This window comes from Alnus glutinosa, chromosome 2 (assembly GCF_958979055.1).
Source record: "Alnus glutinosa chromosome 2, dhAlnGlut1.1, whole genome shotgun sequence".
NCBI classification, from domain to species: Eukaryota; Viridiplantae; Streptophyta; class Magnoliopsida; order Fagales; family Betulaceae; genus Alnus; species Alnus glutinosa.
The window spans coordinates 6723376-6746597 of record NC_084887.1 but is presented as its reverse complement, the minus strand read 5'-3'; the positions used below and the strand labels follow the sequence as shown (position 1 = coordinate 6746597).

The 23222-nt window shown below is 41.9% G+C and overlaps 2 protein-coding genes across 2 annotated transcripts; both read left to right on the top strand.

Annotated features, from left to right (window-relative positions):
• The first annotated feature begins 3498 nt into the window (after positions 1-3498).
• On the top strand, positions 3499-4210 carry LOC133861868 (uncharacterized). Its single transcript, XM_062297687.1, has one exon. It carries the CDS (start codon positions 3805-3807, stop codon positions 4069-4071), a length of 267 nt encoding a protein of 88 aa, XP_062153671.1. The 5' UTR covers positions 3499-3804; the 3' UTR covers positions 4072-4210.
• Positions 4211-8588: 4378 nt separating this feature from the next.
• Positions 8589-21949, top strand: LOC133860241 (uncharacterized). Its single transcript, XM_062295880.1, has 5 exons — positions 8589-8975; positions 9060-9390; positions 9478-9788; positions 10025-10518; positions 21724-21949. Exons 1-5 carry the CDS (start codon positions 8589-8591, stop codon positions 21947-21949), a joined length of 1749 nt encoding a protein of 582 aa, XP_062151864.1.
• Positions 21950-23222: the final 1273 nt, after the last annotated feature.

Sequence of the window (23222 nt, the reverse complement as noted above, 5' to 3'; positions counted from 1 at the left end):
ACATGTGTTGTACTAAAACCTTAATGTGTTTTTAATTAATCTCTCTTGAAAATTAATATTTTTTCTAAGAATATTGAAGTCTACACTTATTTTTTTATGAAAATTCACGTTGGCATGATTTGACATGTATACAAGTTAATGTAAGTCCTGGTTTTGAAAGAAAGTTGTTGGAGTTTTGAGTTTCGATTTTTATGCATTCTGGAGAATCTCGAACATTCACTATAAAGGACTGAACATTCGATCCTCATGATGATCGAATGATTGACCCAGACACTGAAAGTTAGACAATGGCGAGGAAAAGGTAATTAGGGTTCTAGTGACATATTAGAGTGCTTAAGTCATAGTTAGGCTTTTTACGTACATAGGTCAAAACTTTCGTAGTATTTTGTTTAATACTAAGGTATGATTTTGCAAAAAAGGGAGTTTGAGATGTCCGAACTTTTGGATGACCGTTTGAGGTAAGTAAATACTTGCAAAACTGGCTTCATTTTAACGTGTGATATGTGAGCTGAAATGACACATTTTATTCTTTGTAATAATATGTTGTGAGCTTGTTGTTTTAACAGTGAATTCATGTTGAGTAATATTTACTTTATAATGTTAACAAATAAATTATATTTGCATCGTATGGTATGGTGTATTGGTACGTGCGGTAGAACGGCCATGGGATAACTATACGGGCTTGACCCTATTGTCACCAAGGTTACTTGGAATGATATTTGGCATTGAATCCAATGGCTGTTGTGACTGGCGGAGCCACACTTGAGTGGTGGTCACTATATAAGGACTTCACTAGTGGCGTGGGTCACCCGGGGTCGAACTCGGTTAGACTGCTAATGATGGACGATAGAGTATAATACGTAGGACATCAGTATTGTATTTCTAGTTCCTCGAGACAGCGTCAACTATACCTGGAAGGGGTTAATATCTTATAATAGACCATATAAAATAGAGTGATGATTATATATATAATAACATGAATTATTCACATTAAACAATATCATTGTTATATCGACCCTTTGAAATAAAACACATTTTTGCGTGGGCATAATAACGGAAACTATATACATCATTTGTCAAAACGTATGTTGAAGATTCCTATGATATAAGCCTTAACTCACGGCTCGAAAAAGAAAGAAAATAGTAAGTTCTGTGAATATTATCTTACAAAGTTGTGGACTTATACAACTATTTCTCTTCCACTGTGAAACACCTCAATGTCTTTCAGGTTAGCAGGTCTCATGAAGTTAGAGTGAAGAATTTGTCGGGATGAAAACACAAATGAATGACTCTTACGGAAGGGTTCAGGTACCTAGAATTTAATTGTTGAATTAATCTCTGTTTGGAAGCTTTGAGCCTGTGCTTGATGAAACATACTTTTGTTTTCAATTCAGAACTACAAAATCTTAGATCATGATTTCGTTTCCGCATGCCCATTTTTACTTTGATTTAAGTTAATGGTAAATCCTTCAATCAATTACCATTTAATTTAAATTGTGAAATTTGCCAGTAACCCACCTTGTTAAGTAAACACAATTATCTAATTTTGGGGGCGTTACAGTCTTGTTTTTTGAGTAACAGAAAAATTTAGAAAGACTTTTAATCAAGATGATCTTCATAGGGTAAAAACCAATGAGATTAAATGTAGCACCTGACATAATTGAAGTGCACTTAATGCTGACTAGTGCGTCGCGTTCGAATGGGCTAAATCTCATTTAACAAGAACACTTTCAATAGTCTAAATTCGAAGTTTAAAAAAGAGAAAAACTGAAGGAAGACTATAGAAGAGAGTTAGAGAGTGAGGAAGTGAAGGAGAAGTATAGAGGGAGAAAGAGAGAGAATCAAGTGAGAAAAAGGAGGCTTTGAAGGGAGTTGGAATACAAGCTTCATGAGGTAAGATTTTCTAAAAAATTGAGATTTGGAGAAGTGTCTACGTACAAAAATTGATTACAAGGTTTTCGATCGAACAATAAGGTTTCTATTTGAACAAGACTTCCCCAGAATGCCCCAATCGAACCCTCAATCGCATCCCGTTTGAACGAGCTCGGCATAGAGTGCCGCATTTGAACGAGATAGCCTAGAGTTGAAAAATGAGTAGAGGTCTAAGGTTTTAAATAGTGTAGACCCAACTAATAGTGTGATAACTTGCAGACAATCACGTGACACAAGTCAAAAGTCTTAGTAAAGAACTAAGGGAAAGTAGTAAGTAAATTCCCACTCAAAATTTATGTACTCATTTTACATGTTTTAATATGCATAGAAGTAAAGAAGCATACAACATTTCATCTGTGATATTGTGATATGAGACCATGTTTCACGTAGTTTTCCATGATAACCATTTGCAATATATAGTTTCTTGGTTTTTGAAAAATGAGTTTAAGAACAGTTTTAAGAGAAAAAATTAGTATCAGATTTATGTTTTGGGAACGGTTTCAAGATCAGTATTGTAACGCCCCTGAAATTAATTAACTTGTAGTTAATTCGGTGCACCTCTCCGAACCTATTTACCAAGTAAATCAGCCTCAAAGGATACATCTATTCCTAAAAAAGAGAATATTAAGCCACCTAAATATTTGATTTTTCTTTTATCTATCAACATTAATCATTACGGTAAGAGTTTTTACTAAGAATCATTACCTTAACTAAAAACATTACATTATACACATCTTCACTATTAAGAATATCTATACTAAACCTTAATACACAAACACATCTCAAACCATTAAGTCTGCAATGTCACAAAAAAGTACAAATTACCATGAATTGCCTATGAAATCCTCCAATGAGCTGTCTTCAAGTGATAGCCGGATCAATATCATTACGCCAAACGGCCTCATCTGCCTCGAAGTCCTTATTCAAATCCTAGTTGGCTTCTTTGTAGATGTTTTACAGGTGAAGTAAGTAAAGCGTGAGTCCATAACTTAGTAATTAAGCAAATAAACTGGTGCTAATGTGTAACTATGAACATTTCACTATGCATATAAAAATATTTCTAATGTAATGTTCTTTTCTAAAAATTAATATTTTATAAATATTTCTATTCAAACATTTATTGAATACATTCAGCTTTTTATTATCATCCTTTCATCCGTAGAATATCCATATAAATATCACTTCATACGTAGAGTATCCTATATCTCTACAAAAAAGAAATATTACTTTTATAACACTAATACAACATGAATACAACACCACCTTATAATATGGGCACAACACCCCATGTACCCATGTTGTGGGGGGCGTAGGGCAGCATTCAGTCCTCTATTTTTATATATATATATGTCGAGCAGTGATAGGGAGAAGCAATATTTTCGGATCATTACCCATGCATATATGTCTCCTTCCAAATCTCTTGGCTTGTAAACGGTGTGCGCATCAGTAACTCAAGCAGATGAGATTGGGATCATTATCAACTTGAAGTGACAGCATTAAATAATGCTTTGTAATCCTCGAAAAGCATAGTATTTAAAAACCAAAGTTGCCCCTACCTAATTACCGCCACAATGTGGTTCTACAAGGGCAGTATGGTCATGTCATGTAGAAAACCATTGGCTACCCAATCCCCGGACTCCAAAACCACCGGCAAATGCCATATAGTCCCCATGGTTTTGCTGCACAGACTTCCCGCGGCTCTCCCAATCTATATATAAGGGACTTCCCCTCTATCATTTGCTTCATCATCAAGTTCATGCACATATATCCTTCTTGGATCATCAGTTTTTTTAGTCACACACAGTTTGTTGGATTCGTTTTTTTTAAGTTGAAGAGCAAATTAAGAAGAGAGTTGTGAAGAGTATATAGAAGATGAGTCAAACAAGCAGAGCTTTTGTGGCAGCCAGTGTTGGAGTTGTGGAGGCCATGAAAGATCAGCTGGGGATCTGCAGGTGGAATCATGTCATCAGATCAGCGCAGCAAAATGCCAAGAACCATCTCAGGTCCATGTCTCAGGCCAAGAGCCTTTCTCCTTCAACTTCTGCAATGGTTATGAGCAAAGCAAGAGAGGAGAAACTGAGGCGGTCAGAGGAATCTTTGAGGACGGTCATGTACTTGAGCTGTTGGGGTCCCAATTGAATTGAGGCACAAGTCATCCAATCTTCGTCGAGTGCAGGAAGATTCAATGACTACCCACCAGGCTTCTTGCAGATGCAGGGCATGGTAGGTGGGAAATGTCCGTCGGAGCTGGTCATGGGGCAAATTGTAGACTAAATTTAGTATTTGGGTGATGCCAAAACTACTCCAAATTGTAAAGCGTAACTGGAAATTGCTCTATTATATATGTACACGATCTATAAGTAATTTTGTAACTCTTTGATGATTTTGTGAAGCCTATATATTGAAAATCAAGCTGAGCAATGTGTTGATTACTGTATCTTGGTGGCAAATGGTAAGCGTAAGCGTATAGGTAATCTAAGTATGTTGGTTCGTCGGGTTTGGCAAATGGCCGACACATCCCCATTAAACTTGCTTTTTTTAATCACCCACATCCTAGATAAGAATAATTTACAGGAAAAAACAAGAAATCAGAATCACATCGGCAACGTCTAGACTCTAGAGGCTTATCTTATCCTTAAAGGCCAATCCATTCATTCTTGCCACATCAACTATCATTTTAAAAAATAAAAAATTAAGGGTCGCTGTATGAAAAATCATCTCGGTTTGCATGTGATGTTTAGGCTCAACTACATGACACCTCTCTATAAACAGTTTGGAAACTGCCTCTTGAAGGTCGTGACTTATGGTCCTAACATAATGGAGAAAAAGTATAGTTTTTAGGTCAATGTCTGTTTAATTAAAAACACAAGCCATTAGAATTTTAGGAGAAAAAAAAAATCAGTATTGAGGTACCTCGATTGACCGAGCTTCTCTCAAGAGATGGATCGAGTGAGACTTTGATGCATCACCTCGTTCGATTGAGCTTCCACCCAAAGATCTCCCGAGCTTCTCTGTCTAGATTTTTAAATTTCCCTTGTGAGCCCATTTTGACCCACTAAAATTTAGAATTGGAAACTCTTCGTAAACTATAAGGTTCTATAATTTTGAGGCAACTTTCTAATGCTACCAAATTATGTCTAAATGATAGAACAATTCTTACCCCTCGTAAAATTTGTTGTTAAAGTATTAATTAAATAATGTTGAGATAAATGATGATTTATCTTACCGTTTACCCGGTCAATTTTAGTTAATTATTTTATGTGTAAATTAAATCACATTTTTTTTTTATCAGCTTAAATTTGTAAGATAAATAATGATTTAACATTTACATATACACTTAAAAACAAGCTCTTAAAAGAAACGAAACAACACTAACATCATTGGAATGTGACTCTTTTTGAACCAAATGATTCTCTCGATCGGAAATCCTATAATCTAAGACGAGTAGTTTTTGAATCATAAATAATTTCTAATTTGTTATGAGTATAGATTGCATCCTTATAAGTTTGCATGTCCTTTTGCTATTACTAGCAGCTACGTTAACATATACGTTATTTGCACAATTCTTACACAACAATTGCACAACAATGCTAATGTGTCTAGCATTTTTTTAAAATAAAAATAAAAATAAAATATTAAACACATCAACATTGTTGTATAATTGTTGTCCAAGTTTGTAAAACAATACTGATGTGTTCAATATTTTTTTTTTTTTATTAAAAAAAATATTGAACACATCAGCATTATTATGTAATTATTGTATAAGAATTATTCAAATAACATATCTATTTCGGAAAAGCCTCAAAGTCGTACATGGTTCTGAATATGGTTTTACTCAAAGGCCACACATATCCAAAAGGTCAATATATTCTGCCAATAGTGATCTTCATGATCTTACGTGACCTTTGGTTGCAGTGAAATAAAAAATAAACAAATTGTAAGAGTATTAATCATTGATCTTCGTAGAAGATATTTTGTGATCTTCATATATGTATATATATGAAAAATCTCCAACGTAAGTGTTAGAGCACTTAAAGGGATGGCGGAGCGGCTGAACTCCGGGGACTTGGCGGCCGAAACCAAGGCTTCTCAGGGAGTTAATGGATCGGAATCCAGCAAGTGTTCTCGTCTTAGGAGCTTTCCGAGCTTCAAAGACTTGGCGAGGCTGGTTGGGATGGATGAAAGGCGCAGGTTGTTAAGGGAAGCTGAGAAGGCTGACAAAGTCATGCACCTCATCTGCTGGGGGCCCAAATAGTCCTTAATTGCCTTGTATATTTTGTTTACATGGGAAGTTTAGTAGTCTTTTTTTTTTTTTTTCTTTTTTTTTTGGAAATGATGGGATTTACAACATGGTATGTTTGTTAATGTTTTTGGGGTGTTTTATGTGACATAAAAATAAAAATTATTTTTGTATTTTTAAGAGTGTTTTAAGTTGTTTGTTAATTTATTTATCTATAAAACAGAACAAAAATGCAAACAAACTTGATACCTTTTATGTACCACCGGTAATTTTATAACCAAACTGGTATGCATCCTCTTTTCTCAAAAGAATATGGGAAGATGGGTATTATTTATTCAATGTTGCAATTTTCTTTTTCTGGCCCCCACCAAGGAGGCAAGGATGTTGGCCCCTTCTCACTGTTGGGAAGAACTTAGAAGGGGCCGAAGACTAAAATCCCAATGGTCATGTTTAGATATCAATAGAAACCAAGCAAAGAAGGGCTATAAAGAAGAAAGTTGTTGGTACAGTTTCCGGTATGGTGACGTGTCGCCTAAGGATTCACTGCTACCGAACACTTTGACCCTACAAAAAGGAACAAACAACTCGTCGGGGGTGCCGACCACGCCCACTCCGATGCCTAAGTCAGTCTAAAAAGTTTTCTGTAGAGAATTCTTAATCTTAATCTCAAGAGCTTAGAGAATTCGTCTCTTTATACCTGGTGTGACGGTCTTTATTTATAGGCCGGACCCTCTTGACATTGAGTTGGATTAGGAGTTTGAGTCCTAGCCTGGTTTGAGTTTTAATCATATCTCCTGGGAATTTGAGTAGGAGTGTTGAATCCGCAGTTGATTGCGTTTGTACTTCTTTAAATTCGATTCCATGTCAATAACCATCTTATCCCATAAATCATGGATCTGTAGTTTATCCCTGATCTCCTGGGATTCTATCCTTATCGAATTCTGAGACGGGTATGGCGGATGGCACCTTCTTAGGAGACTGTAGCACATTTCAGCTGACCTCCGAGGTGATGATATCCGAGACGTTTCCGCTCTTACCTGGAGATCTCGGGATATATCCTCACCATAACAGGGTTGTGTAAGTCCGAGATGTTTATACTCTGAGATGTTGACTCATCCAATGGATATCACCCCGAGAAGATACCGCACCGACTCGATATCATACCGAGGTGTTATTACTCCGAGGCACAAATATCCGAGATATGTTCACTCCATCTTGGCTGGGAGATCACGGGATATTTTATATACCGTAACCTGGAATGTTAAGACCGAGACATCGTCATATCTCCGAGATGTCTTCGGACCTAAACGACCTTCCCTTCACTGGATGGAACCACGCGGAACAAGTAGCCGAGACATAACTCCGAGATGTCATTGGATCCACGTGTCTCTAGGGTTGATTTTATCCCTAACAGTTACCCCCCTAATTCTCTAATTTCAGAAATAAACGGAAATAAGAGAATTACTTTCCGGCTACCAGTCTGTATCTGATGTTTGCGCAGGGCGCGTCTTTTCAACAGTTCAAATTTTAAATTTGACCGCTTCTTTTCCCAATGTCGACGTCATCTCTGCACAGCCGCCTTTTTGTCATCATTAAATGGTATTGTCGAGGCAGCGTATTTAATGCTGAATTTATGGAAGGCGCGCCTTTTCACCTTCGGAAATTTTGAATCGACAGCGCCCTTTGGCATTTCGGACACGTGGTAGTGGAGGCGTTTAAAGTTGGGATATTGTACTGTTCACTCACTGATACTTCCTTTTCTCGATACTCCATTGTCGTCTTCCTCCCCAAACTTTTCCTTTCTCTGTATTTTTCTGTTTCTGCCTTTCTTCTTTCTTCCATGGCTCCCAAGAAAGCTGTCTCAGCCTCGTCTCGGGCTCGGACAAAGAGATCCGACGGCTCTGTGGATCTTTCTCCTTTGGAGAGCAGGGTCGATTCCATCATCTTCGCGAAGCATGAGGGTGTCCTTCGCTCGAACTATGAAATTTCTCCAACTGTGAAGATGTTCTATCAGGCGCCTGGAGCTCGGTCCATTAATGGCGGCGATATTACCCTTTATGAGAGGATGTTTCTTGCTGGGCTCCGATTACCGTTTCCGGAGATTGCTCGAGACTTCGTTCTTTTTCTGATGATCGCGCCCAGTCAGATAATGCCAAATGCTTGGCGGTACCTGTTCGCCTCTTACATCCTATGGAGGCTTGTGTTGAAGAAGGAGATGAACATCCTGCAATTCTTCAACATCTATAGGCCGAGGCAGACTGCAGAGGGAATGATTGAACTCTGCGTCTGTCACCCGCCTGTTTTCATCAAGCTCAAGAGTGGGCTGACGAACAACAAGTTCTGGGAGATGCAGTTTTTCAGAGTTTCCGGGGAGTGGGAATGCCCCGAAGGTACTCTCCTTCCTGAAGATCGTATGATGCCTCGGACTTGGCAGTTGTTGCGACCTGACCGAAGTGACCCCCCTTCGCTCACTGTATCCGAACTGGAGGATGTTAAGGAGATAAGTGGGTGGTCCGCTGCCAGAGTCAAGGCCGACAAGTTTGAAGAAGTCGATTTTGACAATCTTGTCACCGAGGAGAATATGAGGCAGTTTCTCGGATATGACATTCCGAGAGAAAAACAGTTAATCACCAAGAGGGGAGCTGTCAAGAAAAGGAATGAAGCCCCTCCATCCCCGAGACCTACGACTAAGAAGAGGTCACCTGAGGAAGTTCTCGGGGATGTTCCTGCACAAAAGAAACAGAAGATTCCTTTGGCCGCTTCAGGTGCGAGGAGAACTCCTCCTTCGGCTCCATCACCTAGGGTAAGCGTTGAAGAGGGGTCTGCCAGCTTTCGGGGTTTCATTCCCGAGGCTAGCCCTGCTCCTTCCTTTGTTCCACGGGATGAGTCTGGCTCCGAGGCTTCGTTCCATGGTGAACAATGTGCGGTACCTGAGAGGTCTAGAGAAGGAGAAGGAAATGTACCTGAGGCCCGAGATGTCCCAGTTGCGCGTAGGGTAAAGCATCCGGCCAGGAAACGGAAGCTTACAGGCCAGGACCGAATGGCTCAAAGACTCGCGGACGCCGGGCGATTGTGGGGCAAAGCGGTTATAATACCTTCCGACAAAGAGGAAGTGCGCCAAGAGCCTGTCGCTTCAAGTGGTGACTTTCTCGAAGAGATGGATGAAGAAGTCGGCACCCCCCGAGACGAGCCTTTGGCTGAAGAGTCTGAAGTAGAAGGTACTCCCCGAACTCCTTCTTCGGAACGTCCAGAAACACCACCACCCCCTGAAGAAAATCGTGAAACGGGGTGCTCCACCCCCCAAGTTTCATGTTCTGCGCCTATACAAACCGAGACTCCTACTGGAATGTCCGAGGCTGAGGACGTTGAAGAGCCTTGCCCCTCTCGGGAAGTGATTGATCAGGAGGTGCCGGGATCTGATCCTGAAACTCAAAGTCCCGGTCAACCCGAAACAACTCCCCATGTTGGAGTGGCTGAGGAGTCTCGGATCGATTCCGAGAACGTTATTCCTGAAGCTGGCGTGCTCCCCGAGACTTCTACTAGGAGCGAGTCTCGTGCTGAGGCCAGCCCAAGCACCGGGGCTGTACCTCAAGTGGGTCCTAGCTCTTCCTCCAGGGTCTCGGCCGGCTTCGAGATTTTGGGCAGGGGTCTTCTGGGTCATCCGATGGAGGCCATAAAGAACTTAATCCCCGAGGGATATCTGGGGAATGCAGGGGCGTCTTCTCCCGAGAAGATCGCCCAAGGCATTCTCATCTCTCATTATCAGGTAAGTTTCTGGAGCTAGGACTTTTTATTCTGTTTGCATCCCGATTCTGACTTTGCTTACTTTTTTCTTGACAGCTTCTTGTGAAGATGACTGCCCTCTGGCAGAAGTGCGAAAATCGTCCTGCGTCTCCGCCCACTCCTTCCCCCGAAGTGCAAGCCCGCATCTCGGGTTTAGAGGATGAAGTTGCGGCGCTGAAGTCTCTTCTTCAGTCCAAGGACGAGGAACTCGCGTCCCGGGACTCGATTATATCCGAGATGCGTTCTGCTAACGCTCGTTTGAGTAACGAAGTGGCGGAGGCCAACGGTCGGTACGCTCGCTCTATTGAAAGTCTTTCTTCCGAGCTGGATCGTGCGGATCAATTGTCTACCCGTTTGTCGGCTGTGCAGAATGAATGCTCCGAGGCGTGCAAGAATGCGTTGAGTGCCGAGGCTGAAAAGGACAAACTCAAAGATGAGGTTGAAAGACTTACAGCCGAGAGGGATAAAGCTCTCAAGGCGCAGGATCACTCGGAGAGTCTCTTGATTCGTCTTAGGGCCAGATATGACGCCGATCGGGCAAAACTCAAACGTTATCAGAAGCAGTTGAGCTATGCGCCTTATCTTCGGGATCAGAGTTGGGGTCGGGGTTGTCATTGGGGTTTCGAAAATTTTCGAACTTTGGTGACAAATCCTCAATATAAATTTGATCCCGAGACGGTTGATCCGACGTTGGTGGGTTTTCCCGAAGAAGCCATTAATGAGATGGAGGAGTTCGGTAAGGACTTCATGCCCGACGTTCCGAATTGGGGTCTTGACGCGCCAGTTCCCGAAGAAGACCCTCTTGACGATCCTGCCAGCTAGAAGCTGTTTTCTTGAATTTTTATCTTCTCTTTTCTTTACCTGTACATTTTTCTTTGTATAAAACTTCGAATATGATATCTTTTGAATGAAATTTCTACCTTTTGCTTAGGCATTTTCTTTTCTGTTTTCGGTGTCGGACAAACCGAAAAACCTTTTCTGCTCTCGGTGTTTGACAGACCGAGAGACTTTCCTGCTTACCTTAATGAGTTACCCCCCATAACCTTAGTCTGCGACCGCAGGCTAAGTCGTTCGAGGTGGGTAGTCAGGTTGTTGAGCTTTACCTTTCTGTTCGGAAATCTTTGTAACCTGTAAGAGACCTCATATGTTACTGAAATGAAATCATAACTTGAAATATTCACCTTTTAATTTCTTTATCTTTGAAGGCTTCAATCTTTCAACATTTGGAGACCTCCAACCGAGAGGTTTTCTTGTCTTAGTGTTCTTTTCATGACCACTTCGGGTTGTCTAAGGAAAGGACGTGGGCAGATTCTTTCCTGGATGCTCTTGTCCTTCCGAAAACCTGCAATCCTGCATTGATAGCCTTTATTGGACTGACTTTTAGGTTTTCCTTGCTCTCGGTTTTGGAAAGACCAAGAGACTTTTCCAGCTCTTGGTGTTGAATGACCAAGAGACTTTTCTTGCTCTCCGTTTTGGACAAACCGAGAGACTTTTCCTGCTCTTGGTGTTGAATGACCAAGAGACTTTTCTTGCTCTCGGTTTTGGACAAACCAAGAGGCTTTTCCTGCTCTTGGTACTGAGTAACCGAAAGACTTTTCCTGCTCTTGGTGTTGAATGACCAAGAGACTTTTCTTGCTCTCGGTTTTGGACAAACCGAGAGGCTTTTCCTGCTCTTGGTGTTGAATGACCAAGAGACTTTTCATGCTCTCGGTTTTGGACAAACCGAGAGGCTTTTCCTGCTCTTGGTGTTGAATGACCAAGAGACTTTTCTTGCTCTCGGTTTTGGACAAACCGAGAGGCTTTTCCTGCTCTCGGTACTGAGTGACCGAGAGACTTTTCTTGCTCTTGGTGTTGAATGACCAAGAGACTTTTCTTGCTCTCGGTTTTGGAAAAACCGAGAGGCTTTTCCTGCTCTCGGTTTTGGACAAACCGAGAGACTTTTCCTGCTCTTGGTGTTGAATGACCAAGAGACTTTTCTTGCTCTCGGTTTTGGAAAAACCGAGAGGCTTTTCCTGCTCTCGGTTTTGGACAAACCGAGAGGCTTTTCCTGCTCTCGGTTTTGGACAAACCGAGAGACTTTTCCTGCTCTTGGTGTTGAATGACCAAGAGACTTTTCCTAAGTATATAGATCGGATTGATTCTTGGATTTCTACGATTGTCAGTAGATACTGGGAATAGACATTCTTTATTGAATATGAAATTGTTTGTAAAAAACTGAAAAGAGAGAACAATGAACTACATGAAATATTTTTTCAGGTGCTCGGCATTCCATGATCTTGGAAGTATCTTTCCGGTCTCGGTCATCAAGCGATAATTTCCCTTCTGATGGCATCCTATTACCTTGTAGGGGCCTTCCCATCCGGGTCCCATTTTGCCTTCCGTTGGATCTTTCGTCATCAAGCTCACCTTCCTGAGTACCCAATCTCCGATTTGGAACTTTCTGGGCACCACCTGTTTGTTAAAGTACCGAGCCGTTCGATTCTGATATGCCGCCCATGTGACATGAGCGTCGTCTCTTTTCTCCTGCAACAGGTCCAGGTGTACCTTAGCATTCTCGTCGTTGAGTCCTGGATTGTAATGAGCCACCCGGAAGCTTGGAGATCCTACTTCCACAGGAATCACCGCCTCGGTTCCATATGTAAGTGAGAATGGTGTCTCGCCCGTTGGAGTTCTTCTGGTGGTTCGGTACGACCACAGCACCTCTGGAACGTAATCAACCCATGCTCCTTTCTTCTTATCAAGCTTTTTCTTCAAGATCTTTACCAAGGTCTTGTTTGTCGCCTCTACTTGACCATTCGCCTTTGGGTATTGTACCGAAGCATAATGGTTTCGGATACGGAGCTCCGAACACCACTTCCGAAACGGTTCACAGTCAAACTGCTTCCCATTATCTGTGACGAAAGCATGGGGAATCCCGAACCGGCACACCACTGACTTCCAGAGGAAGGTTATGGCATTCGCAGTAGTTATAGCTGCTAATGCTTCTGCTTCCGCCCATTTAGTAAAGTAGTCTACAGCTACAATCAAGAACTTCCGTCCGCCTTTTCCTACCGGCATCGGACCAACTATATCCACCTCCCATTTTGCAAATGGCCATGGAGAAGTGAGGGGGATGAGCTTCTCGGGACTTGCTTTCATGATTCTTGCGAATCTCTGGCATTTATCACAGGCTTTGACAAGAAGAGCGGAGTCTTTTTTGATCGTGGGCCAATAGTAACCCGCTCGGATGGTTTTTTGCGCCAACATCCTTCCTCCTGAGTGGTCTCCGCACACTCCTTCATGAATTTCCCTGAGGACATAATTCGACTCGGCCTTGGAGAGGCATTTGAGAAGGGGTTCGGAATATCCCCTTTTGTACAGTGTCTCCCCGAGAAGGCAAAACCGTGCTGCTTGTATCTTCACCCTCCGAGCTGCAACCTTATCTTCGGGCAACAGCCCATGTCTAAGGAACTGGATAATGTCCCTAGCCCACTCTGGCTCCTCCGGTGCTGAGTCTACTTCCATAACCTTGGTCCTCGGACCTATTGAAGGCTCGGTCAGAACAATAATTTGCCTTCTTGATGCTTCCATCTCTTCCTCTGTTCCCGACGCGATCTTTGAGAATTCATCAGCTCGAATGTTTTCCTCCCGAGGTATTTTTGTGATGACAAACCTTTCAAAATAGGACTGGAATCTCCGTACTTCTTCCAAATACCTGGCCATTCTATCTTCTTGTGCTTCGAATTGCCCTTGGACTTGGCCTACGACCACCTGAGAGTCACTCCGGATTTCGACATTGGTTGCCCCCATCTCTCGGGATAATGCCAATCCTGCTATCACCGCTTCGTACTCAGCTTCATTGTTTGTTGTAACGAAGTCCAGTTTCACAGCAAAACCGAACTCTTGCCCTTCGGGATTCCTGAGGAGGACTCCTACTCCGCTTCTGCTCTGTGTAGAGGAGCCATCTACAAACACAACCCAGGTTGACTCCTTAGGAAGTTCTTCTGCTTCAGGAATGTTACAGAATTCTACCAGGAAATCTGCTAGAGCCTGTCCTTTGATAGCCGTCCGAGGATGAAACTCAATATCAAATTGTCCGAGTTCCACCGCCCAGTTGACTAATCTTCCCGAGAGGTCAGGCTTTTGCAACACCTTCTTCATTGGATACTCGGTTAAAACTCGGATAGCGTGAGCTTGAAAGTATGGCCTCAATCTTCTGGCTGAAATGATTAAAGCGAACGCCAACTTCTCGATCCGAGGGTACCTCCCCTCCGCACCATGAAGTGCTTTGCTTGTAAAGTAGACCGGTTTCTGAACCCCTGAATCTTCTCGGACTAGCACCGAGCTTACTGCTGAGGGAGAGACTGCCAGATAGAGATAGAGAATCTCCCCTTCGGTTGGGCAGCTCAACAGTGGTGGGTTGGCCAGATATTCCTTCAATTTTTCGAAAGCTTCCTCACACTCCTCACTCCATATAAATGCTTTTCGTAAAATTTTAAAGAAGGGAAGGCACTTATCTGTCGACCGTGATATGAAACGGTTCAAGGCCGCAATTCTCCCTGTCAGTCGTTGAAGTTGTTTTGTTGTTCTCGGGGCCTCCATCTCGAGGACAGCTCTGACCTTCTCTGGATTAGCTTCAATGCCCCTTTGTGACACCATAAACCCCAGGAACTTGCCTGAAGAAACTCCAAAAGCGCACTTTGCAGGGTTGAGCTTCATGTTGTATTTTCTTAGAGTCCGAAAAGTTTCTCGGAGGTCTTCTATGTGTTTGTTTGCCCGAACACTCTTAACCAGTAGGTCATCTACGTATGCCTCAACGTTTCGGCCAATTTGACTTTGAAACATCCGGTTCACCAGTCGTTGATATGTGGCTCCAGCATTCTTCAATCCGAAGGGCATCATCTTATAGCAGTAAAGTCCTCGGTCTGTGATGAAAGCAGTTTTCTCCTGGTCTGTTTCTTCCATGCAGATCTGATTGTACCCCGAGAAGGCATCCATGAAGCTCAAGAGCTCATGCCCGGCCGTCGAATCCACCAATAAATCAATCCGAGGCAGGGGAAAGCTATCCTTCGGACATGCTTTATTCAGGTCGGTGAAATCTACGCACATCCTCCACTTCCCGTTAGACTTCTTTACCAGCACTACATTGGCCAGCCACTCGGGATAATCCACCTCTCGGATGAATCCAGCTTTCAGTAACTTCTCTACTTCTTCAGCAACTGTCATGTTTTGTTCGGCAGCAAAAGCTCTTCTTCTCTGCTTCACAGGGCGATAATTTGGGTCCACATTCAGCTTATGGACTATAACCGAGGGATCAATCCCCGGCATGTCTTCATGGCTCCAGGCAAATACATCTTTGTTGCGCCTCAAGAACGCCACCAGATCTTCCTTCAGGGGTTGAGGGAGTTGTGAGCCTATATGAATTTTGTTTCCCGAGTCGCCTATCTCGAACTCCTTCAAGGCTTCCACAGGCTCCCCCAACGGTGATTGCTATTTTCCATCCTCCTTAGTTTTCTCCCCCCGACCGTGCTGCCTCGGGGTATCTTTCAAGGACAGATTGTAGCATCTCCTAGCCTCCTTCTGGTCTCCTTTTACCTCTCCAACTCCTTCTTCTGTTGGAAACTTCATGCTGAGATGTGGTGTTGAAGTCACCGCTTTGAAATCGTTGAGAGCCGTACGTCCTATAATTGCATTGTAGGCCGAGACCTTATCAACTATTAGGAATTTCACCATAATGACTTTTTGCCTTGGATAAGTCCCGGCTGTCACAGGTAAATCGATAGAACCGAGAGGCAACACCTTCTCTCCGGCAAAACCCTGTAGCTGGCACGAGACCGGAACCAACTTCTCTAATGGAACACCCATGTGATCGAAAGCTAATTTAAACAGAATATCAGCCGAGCTCCCAGTGTCAATGAGGATCCGCCGGGTCTGATAGTTTGCTATGGTCAAGGTGACCACAAGGGCGTCTGTGTGCGGAAGCAAGACTCCAGCATAATCATCATCAAAAAACCCTATAACCAGAGGGTTATACTTCCGAGACTTTGGGGGCCTCTGGACCGAGTAAACTTCGAAATCATCGAGCTGCCTGGCGTATGCTTTCCGAGCCGAGTTGGACTCGCCTCCTCCTCCGAATCCCCCCGAGATGGTGTGGATGATAGGGATATTGCCTTGCTGTGCCCCCCGAGGCCTGCTTCTACTTCTCTCCCTTCTTTCATCCCTCCGAGGCCGAGGTGCTGGCTCTCGGCTTCTTTCTCTTCTTTCATCTTGTCTCGGTTGATAGTTTCTTCTATTATCCCGATCTTCTTCCCTCCTAGGCCTCGGATAGTGATCTCGCTCCTGTTGATTCCTCTCATTGGCGAGGAATCGGACTAGCTTCCCATTCTCAATGAATTTCTCGATCAACTGCCTCAATGAAACACACTGCTCGGTCAGATGACCGTGTGAATCGTGGAAGGCGCAGTACTTGTGAGCCAAGTACGGAGGGGGATTTCCTTGAATGGGTCTCGGTTTCTGGTAATTCGGATCTTTCTTGAGTTCCATGAGCACCTCGGTGATGGAGGTGTTCAACGGTGTCCACTTATAATCTCCGAAATTTTTCTTCACCTTCTTATATTCTGCGGGACCAGCATCCTGTACGGGCTCAGGATTCTTCTTTTTCTTAGGCTTCTCGGTGGACGGCTGCTGTTGTTGCTGGGAATTACTGAGGAGGGCTCGGAGCGTTTCTTCCTGGTTGATGTACCTGTCCATCTTCACCATAAAGGTTTGAAGATCTTTCGGCGGTTTCAACGCCAATTCCGCCATCAGAGGTCCATCTTTTTTCAAGCCTTGAAAAATTGCACCGTAAATGAAGTCGTCTGGTGCACTCTCTGTGTTCAGCTTCTCCTGGTTGAACCTCCACAAATAGTCTTTTAGAGACTCATTTGGTCCCTGCTGCACAGAGAGTAAGTACCCTCGGGGTTTCCTTCTAGCTCTCCCGGATACGAACTGGGCCAGGAATTTTCGTCCAAGGGTGTCGAAGCAATCAATCGACCTTGGTGCGAGATTCCTGAGCCAGTCTCGGGCTTTTCCTGACAGGGTGAGAGGAAAAGCTCGGCATGCCACAGCATCTGGTGTCTTGTGCAGGGAGACATGGGACCTGAAATTGTCCAGATGCTCCACTGGATCTTCGCTGCCTGAGAAGACAGGAATGTCAGGTACCTTGAATCTTCCAGGTAAGTCGCAGTTGGACACTTCTTCGGTGAATATGGACTCCTTGTGCTGGAAGAGGTTGTCAACAAGGGACTCCTTCCCATCACGCCTCTGGTCAATCGTCTTTGACAGCATATCATATTTCGCGCCCAGATCCTGAACCATCTTCTGCAACCTCCTTTCTGCCTCCGTGGGTGGAACCGGATTGATGGGCTCTCCACGATTCTCATTCCGCCCGGCTCTCTCTCCATGGTTCTCGTTCCGCCCGGCTCTCTCTTCATGGTTCTCGTTCCGCCCGTCATGATTCTCGTTCCGCCAGTTTCTCTCTCCTGAACCTTCGTGGTTTGTCCCATCGGCTACATCATGATTGGGCGGCGGAGTTCGTGCGGCTAGGAGCACAGCGTTCTGAGCCAACAAATCCTCCACATTCTTCTGCGCCTGGGCTAACTGTTGACTCAGTTGGGTTATCCGGGCCTCTGGATCCGCAGATTCTGCTTCTCCACGAGCATCGTCTCGGCTGGTTGGCGGCACTTCGTTTAAGATCGATTTGGAACGTCTCGTCGTCACCATTGCGGATTTGTTTTTTGTAAGAACAATTGATCGTTCCCACAGACGGCGCCAAACTGTTGGTACAGTTTCCGGTATGGTGACGTGTCGCCTAAGGATTCACTGCTACCGAACACTTTGACCCTACAAAAAGGAACAAACAACTCGTCGGGGGTGCCGACCACGCCCACTCCGATGCCTAAGTCAGTCTAAAAAGTTTTCTGTAGAGAATTCTTAATCTTAATCTCAAGAGCTTAGAGAATTCGTCTCTTTATACCTGGTGTGACGGTCTTTATTTATAGGCCGGACCCTCTTGACATTGAGTTGGATTAGGAGTTTGAGTCCTAGCCTGGTTTGAGTTTTAATCATATCTCTTGGGAATTTGAGTAGGAGTGTTGAATCCGCAGTTGATTGCGTTTGTACTTCTTTAAATTCGATTCCATGTCAATAACCATCTTATCCCATAAATCATGGATCTGTAGTTTATCCCTGATCTCCTGGGATTCTATCCTTATCGAATTCTGAGACGGGTATGGCGGATGGCACCTTCTTAGGAGACTGTAGCACATTTCAGCTGACCTCCGAGGTGATGATATCCGAGACGTTTCCGCTCTTACCTGGAGATCTCGGTATATATCCTCACCATAACAGGGTTGTGTAAGTCCGAGATGTTTATACTCTGAGATGTTGACTCATCCAATGGATATCACCCCGAGAAGATACCGCACCGACTCGATATCATACCGAGGTGTTATTACTCCGAGGCACAAATATCCGAGATATGTTCACTCCATCTTGGCTGGGAGATCACGGGATATTTTATATACCGTAACCTGGAATGTTAAGACCGAGACATCATCATATCTCCGAGATGTCTTCGGACCTAAACGACCTTCCCTTCACTGGATGGAACCACGCGGAACAAGTAGCCGAGACATAACTCCGAGATGTCATTGGATCCACGTGTCTCTAGGGTTGATTTTATCCCTAACAAAAGTAGTAGGATAATACCCACCCTCCAAGGCCGTGTTCTAGGGCCCATGGTGCGGAGGTGCTTCCCCCAAAAGGTCTCGTTTTAGGGTGTGTGAAGAAAATGACGATTGAGTACCGTGGTGGTCTCAGGTTTTTGGTGGGTGTGGGTAGCCTGATGAGCATCAAAGAGGGGCGACTGAAGGTAAATTTAAACTAACTCTGTAAGAACAGCTAGCGTAGAGTTGAAGTTTCAGCTTCTCATACATAGATGTAGTTACTTCCATAGCTGAAGCCTCGCTGTCTGGAAGAACTTAGAAGAGTCTAGAGTCTAGATAAGAGAGGAAGCGACAATGGAAAATAAAAGAAATAAAGTTTGACCGACTATTGACCAAGGAGAAATGACTCAAATCTTCAATCTGTGCACTCCACTCTCCATTTACTAGTGAACCGTGAAGACAGTGAGAGTGATTATTTGTCTCATTTGTGTCACTAATTTGTATTGTTGATAAATTATAATAATGTCTAAAGCTTTAAGAGCCGTGTTATTTAGGTAAAGTCTTACGAGAATGCCAAGAAGCATATAATTTATCCAATTGAAATTTTTCAATTTCATTATAGAAACTGAGACTTTTATTTTTTATTTTTTTTTCATTTTCTGAATATTGAGACAGCAGTTTTCTTTACTTTTTATTTTTTTCTTTTTCAAAAAATTTATTTTCAATTTTGCTTATTTATTTTTAATTTGAAGGGAATAATAAAAATATAAAAACTGGGTTATTTTTAATTTAAATTTAGCTTTATATATATATATATACTTTAACTGCTACTTAAAAAAAAAAAAACAAATTATTTGACCCCCTTGTATTAAAATGTTTGACTTCATCCCTGCTCACCATGGCCACCTTTCCATGAATGCGTTTAACGCTGCTGCATGACCATAGGGACTGCTGAAGAACTCCAAACCATATTAACAAGAACCTAAGGGATCGATGTGTCACAGTCGAAAGGCTGCTAAAAGACCATGATCCTGCCATAGGATAAAGCTTGGATGAAGCAAAATTTCCGGAATTCATCCGATAATTTTGCTTCTCCGTAGCACTGCTCCAACCCATATTAACAAGAATCTAAGGGATTGATGTGGCACGGCCGAAAGTCTGCTAAGAACAGTGCTATGTTGAAGCAAAATAATATTTACAAGATTACCATGCTCAAGCAAAATTTCCGAATGAATTCCAGAAATTTTGCTTCAGCCAAGTATTACCCGTCTGCTAAATGGCCATGATCCCGCCAAATGATGCAAACAGTGGCCTACGACCCAGTTAAAGTATAATTGATGAAAGCCCGTGATGCAAGTAATTGACTATGACTAGAAATATGCAAATTAGGCTCATAATTAGAGTAATGCTAAAATCACTCTTTTATCTATTATTATTCTATATTGTTGATGTAATGGTGCCAATTACCCTTTATTTATTTATTTTTAAAAAATGATTGATTAGTACTACCACATCAATAAAGTGGAATAGTGAAAAAATAAAAGTTTGATATAGCATTAATTACTTTTTTCATTATAATAATAATAATTTTTATTACTTTTGCTATTATTACTTTGCTTTCATGACCAATGAAATCAAAATAAGTAGATATAATATAGCTATGTTTGGTCCCATTAAGCTGTTCTAAACTTCTAATTAGGGGTGAATATGCTGTATGCGGATGCAGATGCAGTTATTAGCAATATTCATATCCGCATCTGCATAAGGAGATTATCACTTTTACATATCCGCATATGTATCATGCTATTACTATTTGCATCCGCAAAGTTATTGTGGTTATTAAATGAAGTTATTATCCGCTATCTAGGGTTGGCGTGTCGAGTTCAGGTCAACCCGCTTGACCCACCAACCCGATTAGGCCAACCCAAACCCGACACGACCCGAATTTTTTAAAAACTATGACACTTTTACTATTCTACTTTTTTTTTTTTAAAAAAAATAAAATAAAATAAAATTTAATAGGTAAACGGGTTGAACCCGTCAACATGTGAGTTGGCGGGTGACCCGATTACTAAACGGGTTGTAATCGTGTTTGTAAACGGGTCAACCCGCCAACTCATTTAGCATAAACCCTAATTCTGTAATTTTGTATCGTGTTCATATTAGGTTCACGAGTCCAACCCAAATTGCCCACACTACCGCTATCCTCATATGAAGTAATGAGCATTTTGAACCTTGAAATTGTAATTCCTGCTTCTACTAAAAACAAAAATGCATTATTTATAGTTGAACATTATTATTCATATCACATTTGCTAATCATTTTGCCTAGAAATTCACATCTCACATATAATTTAGCTTCATGCTTCATCTATTTATAGTTGATAAAATGAAAAAATATGGAAAAACCAGTATCCGCATATGAAATAACACCGTAGCAACGTCGTTTTAGTGAATTTAATTTTGTATATATATAAAGGATCTGTAGATGCAATTGCATATCCTAAAACCACTATCCGCATATGCAGATGATGATTTATGCTAACTGCATCCATATATATAAATAACGGATGTGGACGATTATTATGTGATCGCAATTTCGCCTTAGTTCTAATCATTGGCACATGGCGGTCTCAAGTCTGTTTACGGTCAGGATCACAGAATCTTGAAAAGGTGACTCATATTGATCTTACTATTTAGTGCAATTCTTGATTATTTTTTCGAAATTAATTTGTGCTAATTGTTACGGGAACGTTTTAGAAGATTTTCCATTTATATATGTCCGATTTATTTGGCGCTTTCCTGCCGTGTATGGAAACCCAAATATTGTGTGATTGCATATCAATGATCCTCTTTATTTTTTATTTTATTTTATTTTTTTCATAAAAATAAAAATCATAAATGCATTATTGATTTAGACGTACTCACCAAGAAACCATTTTTTTTTTTTTTTTTTTTGTGGTCTTGACTCTGTTGTAAACACTAAGAAAGTTAGATCAAAGATTTAAAGGCAAACGATCCCCAACTTTCTCTGAGATCAAAGAAAGATTTAAGAGCTGAATATGAGTTTGAGGTATCTGAGCAGGATTGGTGTCAGACTAGTTGAAGGTCTAAAAGATCAGGGCTCTAAAGGGTTAACTAGACCTCCTCAATCAAAAATCAGGTCGGATTCTGATAATTCCTCTCAAGTTAGATGGTTTTCCGGCACCGTGGAACCGATGAAGAAGGTTAATATGGCTGCGAAGACAAGGCTGAGGGACGCTGAGAAGGCTGATAATGTTATGCACCTGATTTGTTGGGGACCCAAGTAGTCATTTTTCTCTTGTACGAAAGACGTGCTTTTGAGTTTTGAGGTTTAATTGGTTTTCTGTTCTATTTTAATTCTTGAGTTTCTGTTTTTCATTTTTTATTGGAAAAGGAACTTAATTGGTGATAAGTTGGTCAGTAACCAGAATCAAATTTCGTCTGATTGATCAACTAATTAACCTAGATGGGAGGGGCAATTTTAAGGGAGGGTGAGAGGCCAGGGGTGCCCGCCCCTGCAACTTATTTTTTTTAAAAAAATTTATGTCTATATAAAGTTCATGGCCACTATCCCCCTACAAATTTAAGCCCAATCAACTGGCCTAGCCCTTTAAAAAATTAAGTTACCCTCAAATTTGAGCTGACTTCTCACAAAATCAACATAAGTTACCCAACCAAACTTTTTACCTAGCTACAAACGTATAATATTCTTATTTCTTTAGTCTTTATGCGGCGGTAACACAATCTGATTCATCTGAAGCTATAAAGCAAACAATGAAAGTTATGATTTTTATGAAACAAACCTTTTTATAATCTTCTTTCTGTAAGCCTTTGCGGCTACCGTTGGACTGAAAGTTTAACAAAATCACTCAAGAAGTAATCGAGATAGGTAAAAAGTAAGCCTTCTGTTCTGTAGTTCTGTAAGTCTTCTGGAAATGGACCCTTGGTTTATGGAGAAGAAGATGGATATGGAATAAAAGAGAGTTCAGAGTCGTGCTTGTGTCAGTGTCGACTTTCGTGCAGTGTGAAACGACATGTATTGCAGCTCTAATCCTACGGTTGTTTTTTTTTTTTTTTTTGAAGAAACTAATCCAATGGTTCCTGATCTGCTCGAAAATTCAAATTGTCAGTCACTATACAACATCAATATTCAGTACTTTAATTAGCTTTGATGTGTGTAATGTCAATGCCTTTATTGAGCCCAACTCCCTTATTAAAAAAAATTATTTGTCTTTTGTCATAAACTCATCATAAAGCCTAGAGTCTAGATACATAGACTCATCTTTTTATTTGTCCTTTTCACTCATTTTGTTTTTTTTTTTTTTTTTTTTTTGGTTTAACACTAGCTACACGATCACCACTCATATGTATGGATGTAAATAAACCAGTCCGTTCGACAACCTGCTTGAAACCCACTCGGTTTAGCCCGATCCGAACTCGAACTCAATACTGTAAAAACTCACTCGATTAATAAGTGATACACACCCGACTTGCTCAACAAAATTCAATAGGGGCTCGCGAGCTCAGCTCATTTAAAGTTCAACCGGATCGCTCGCCCGA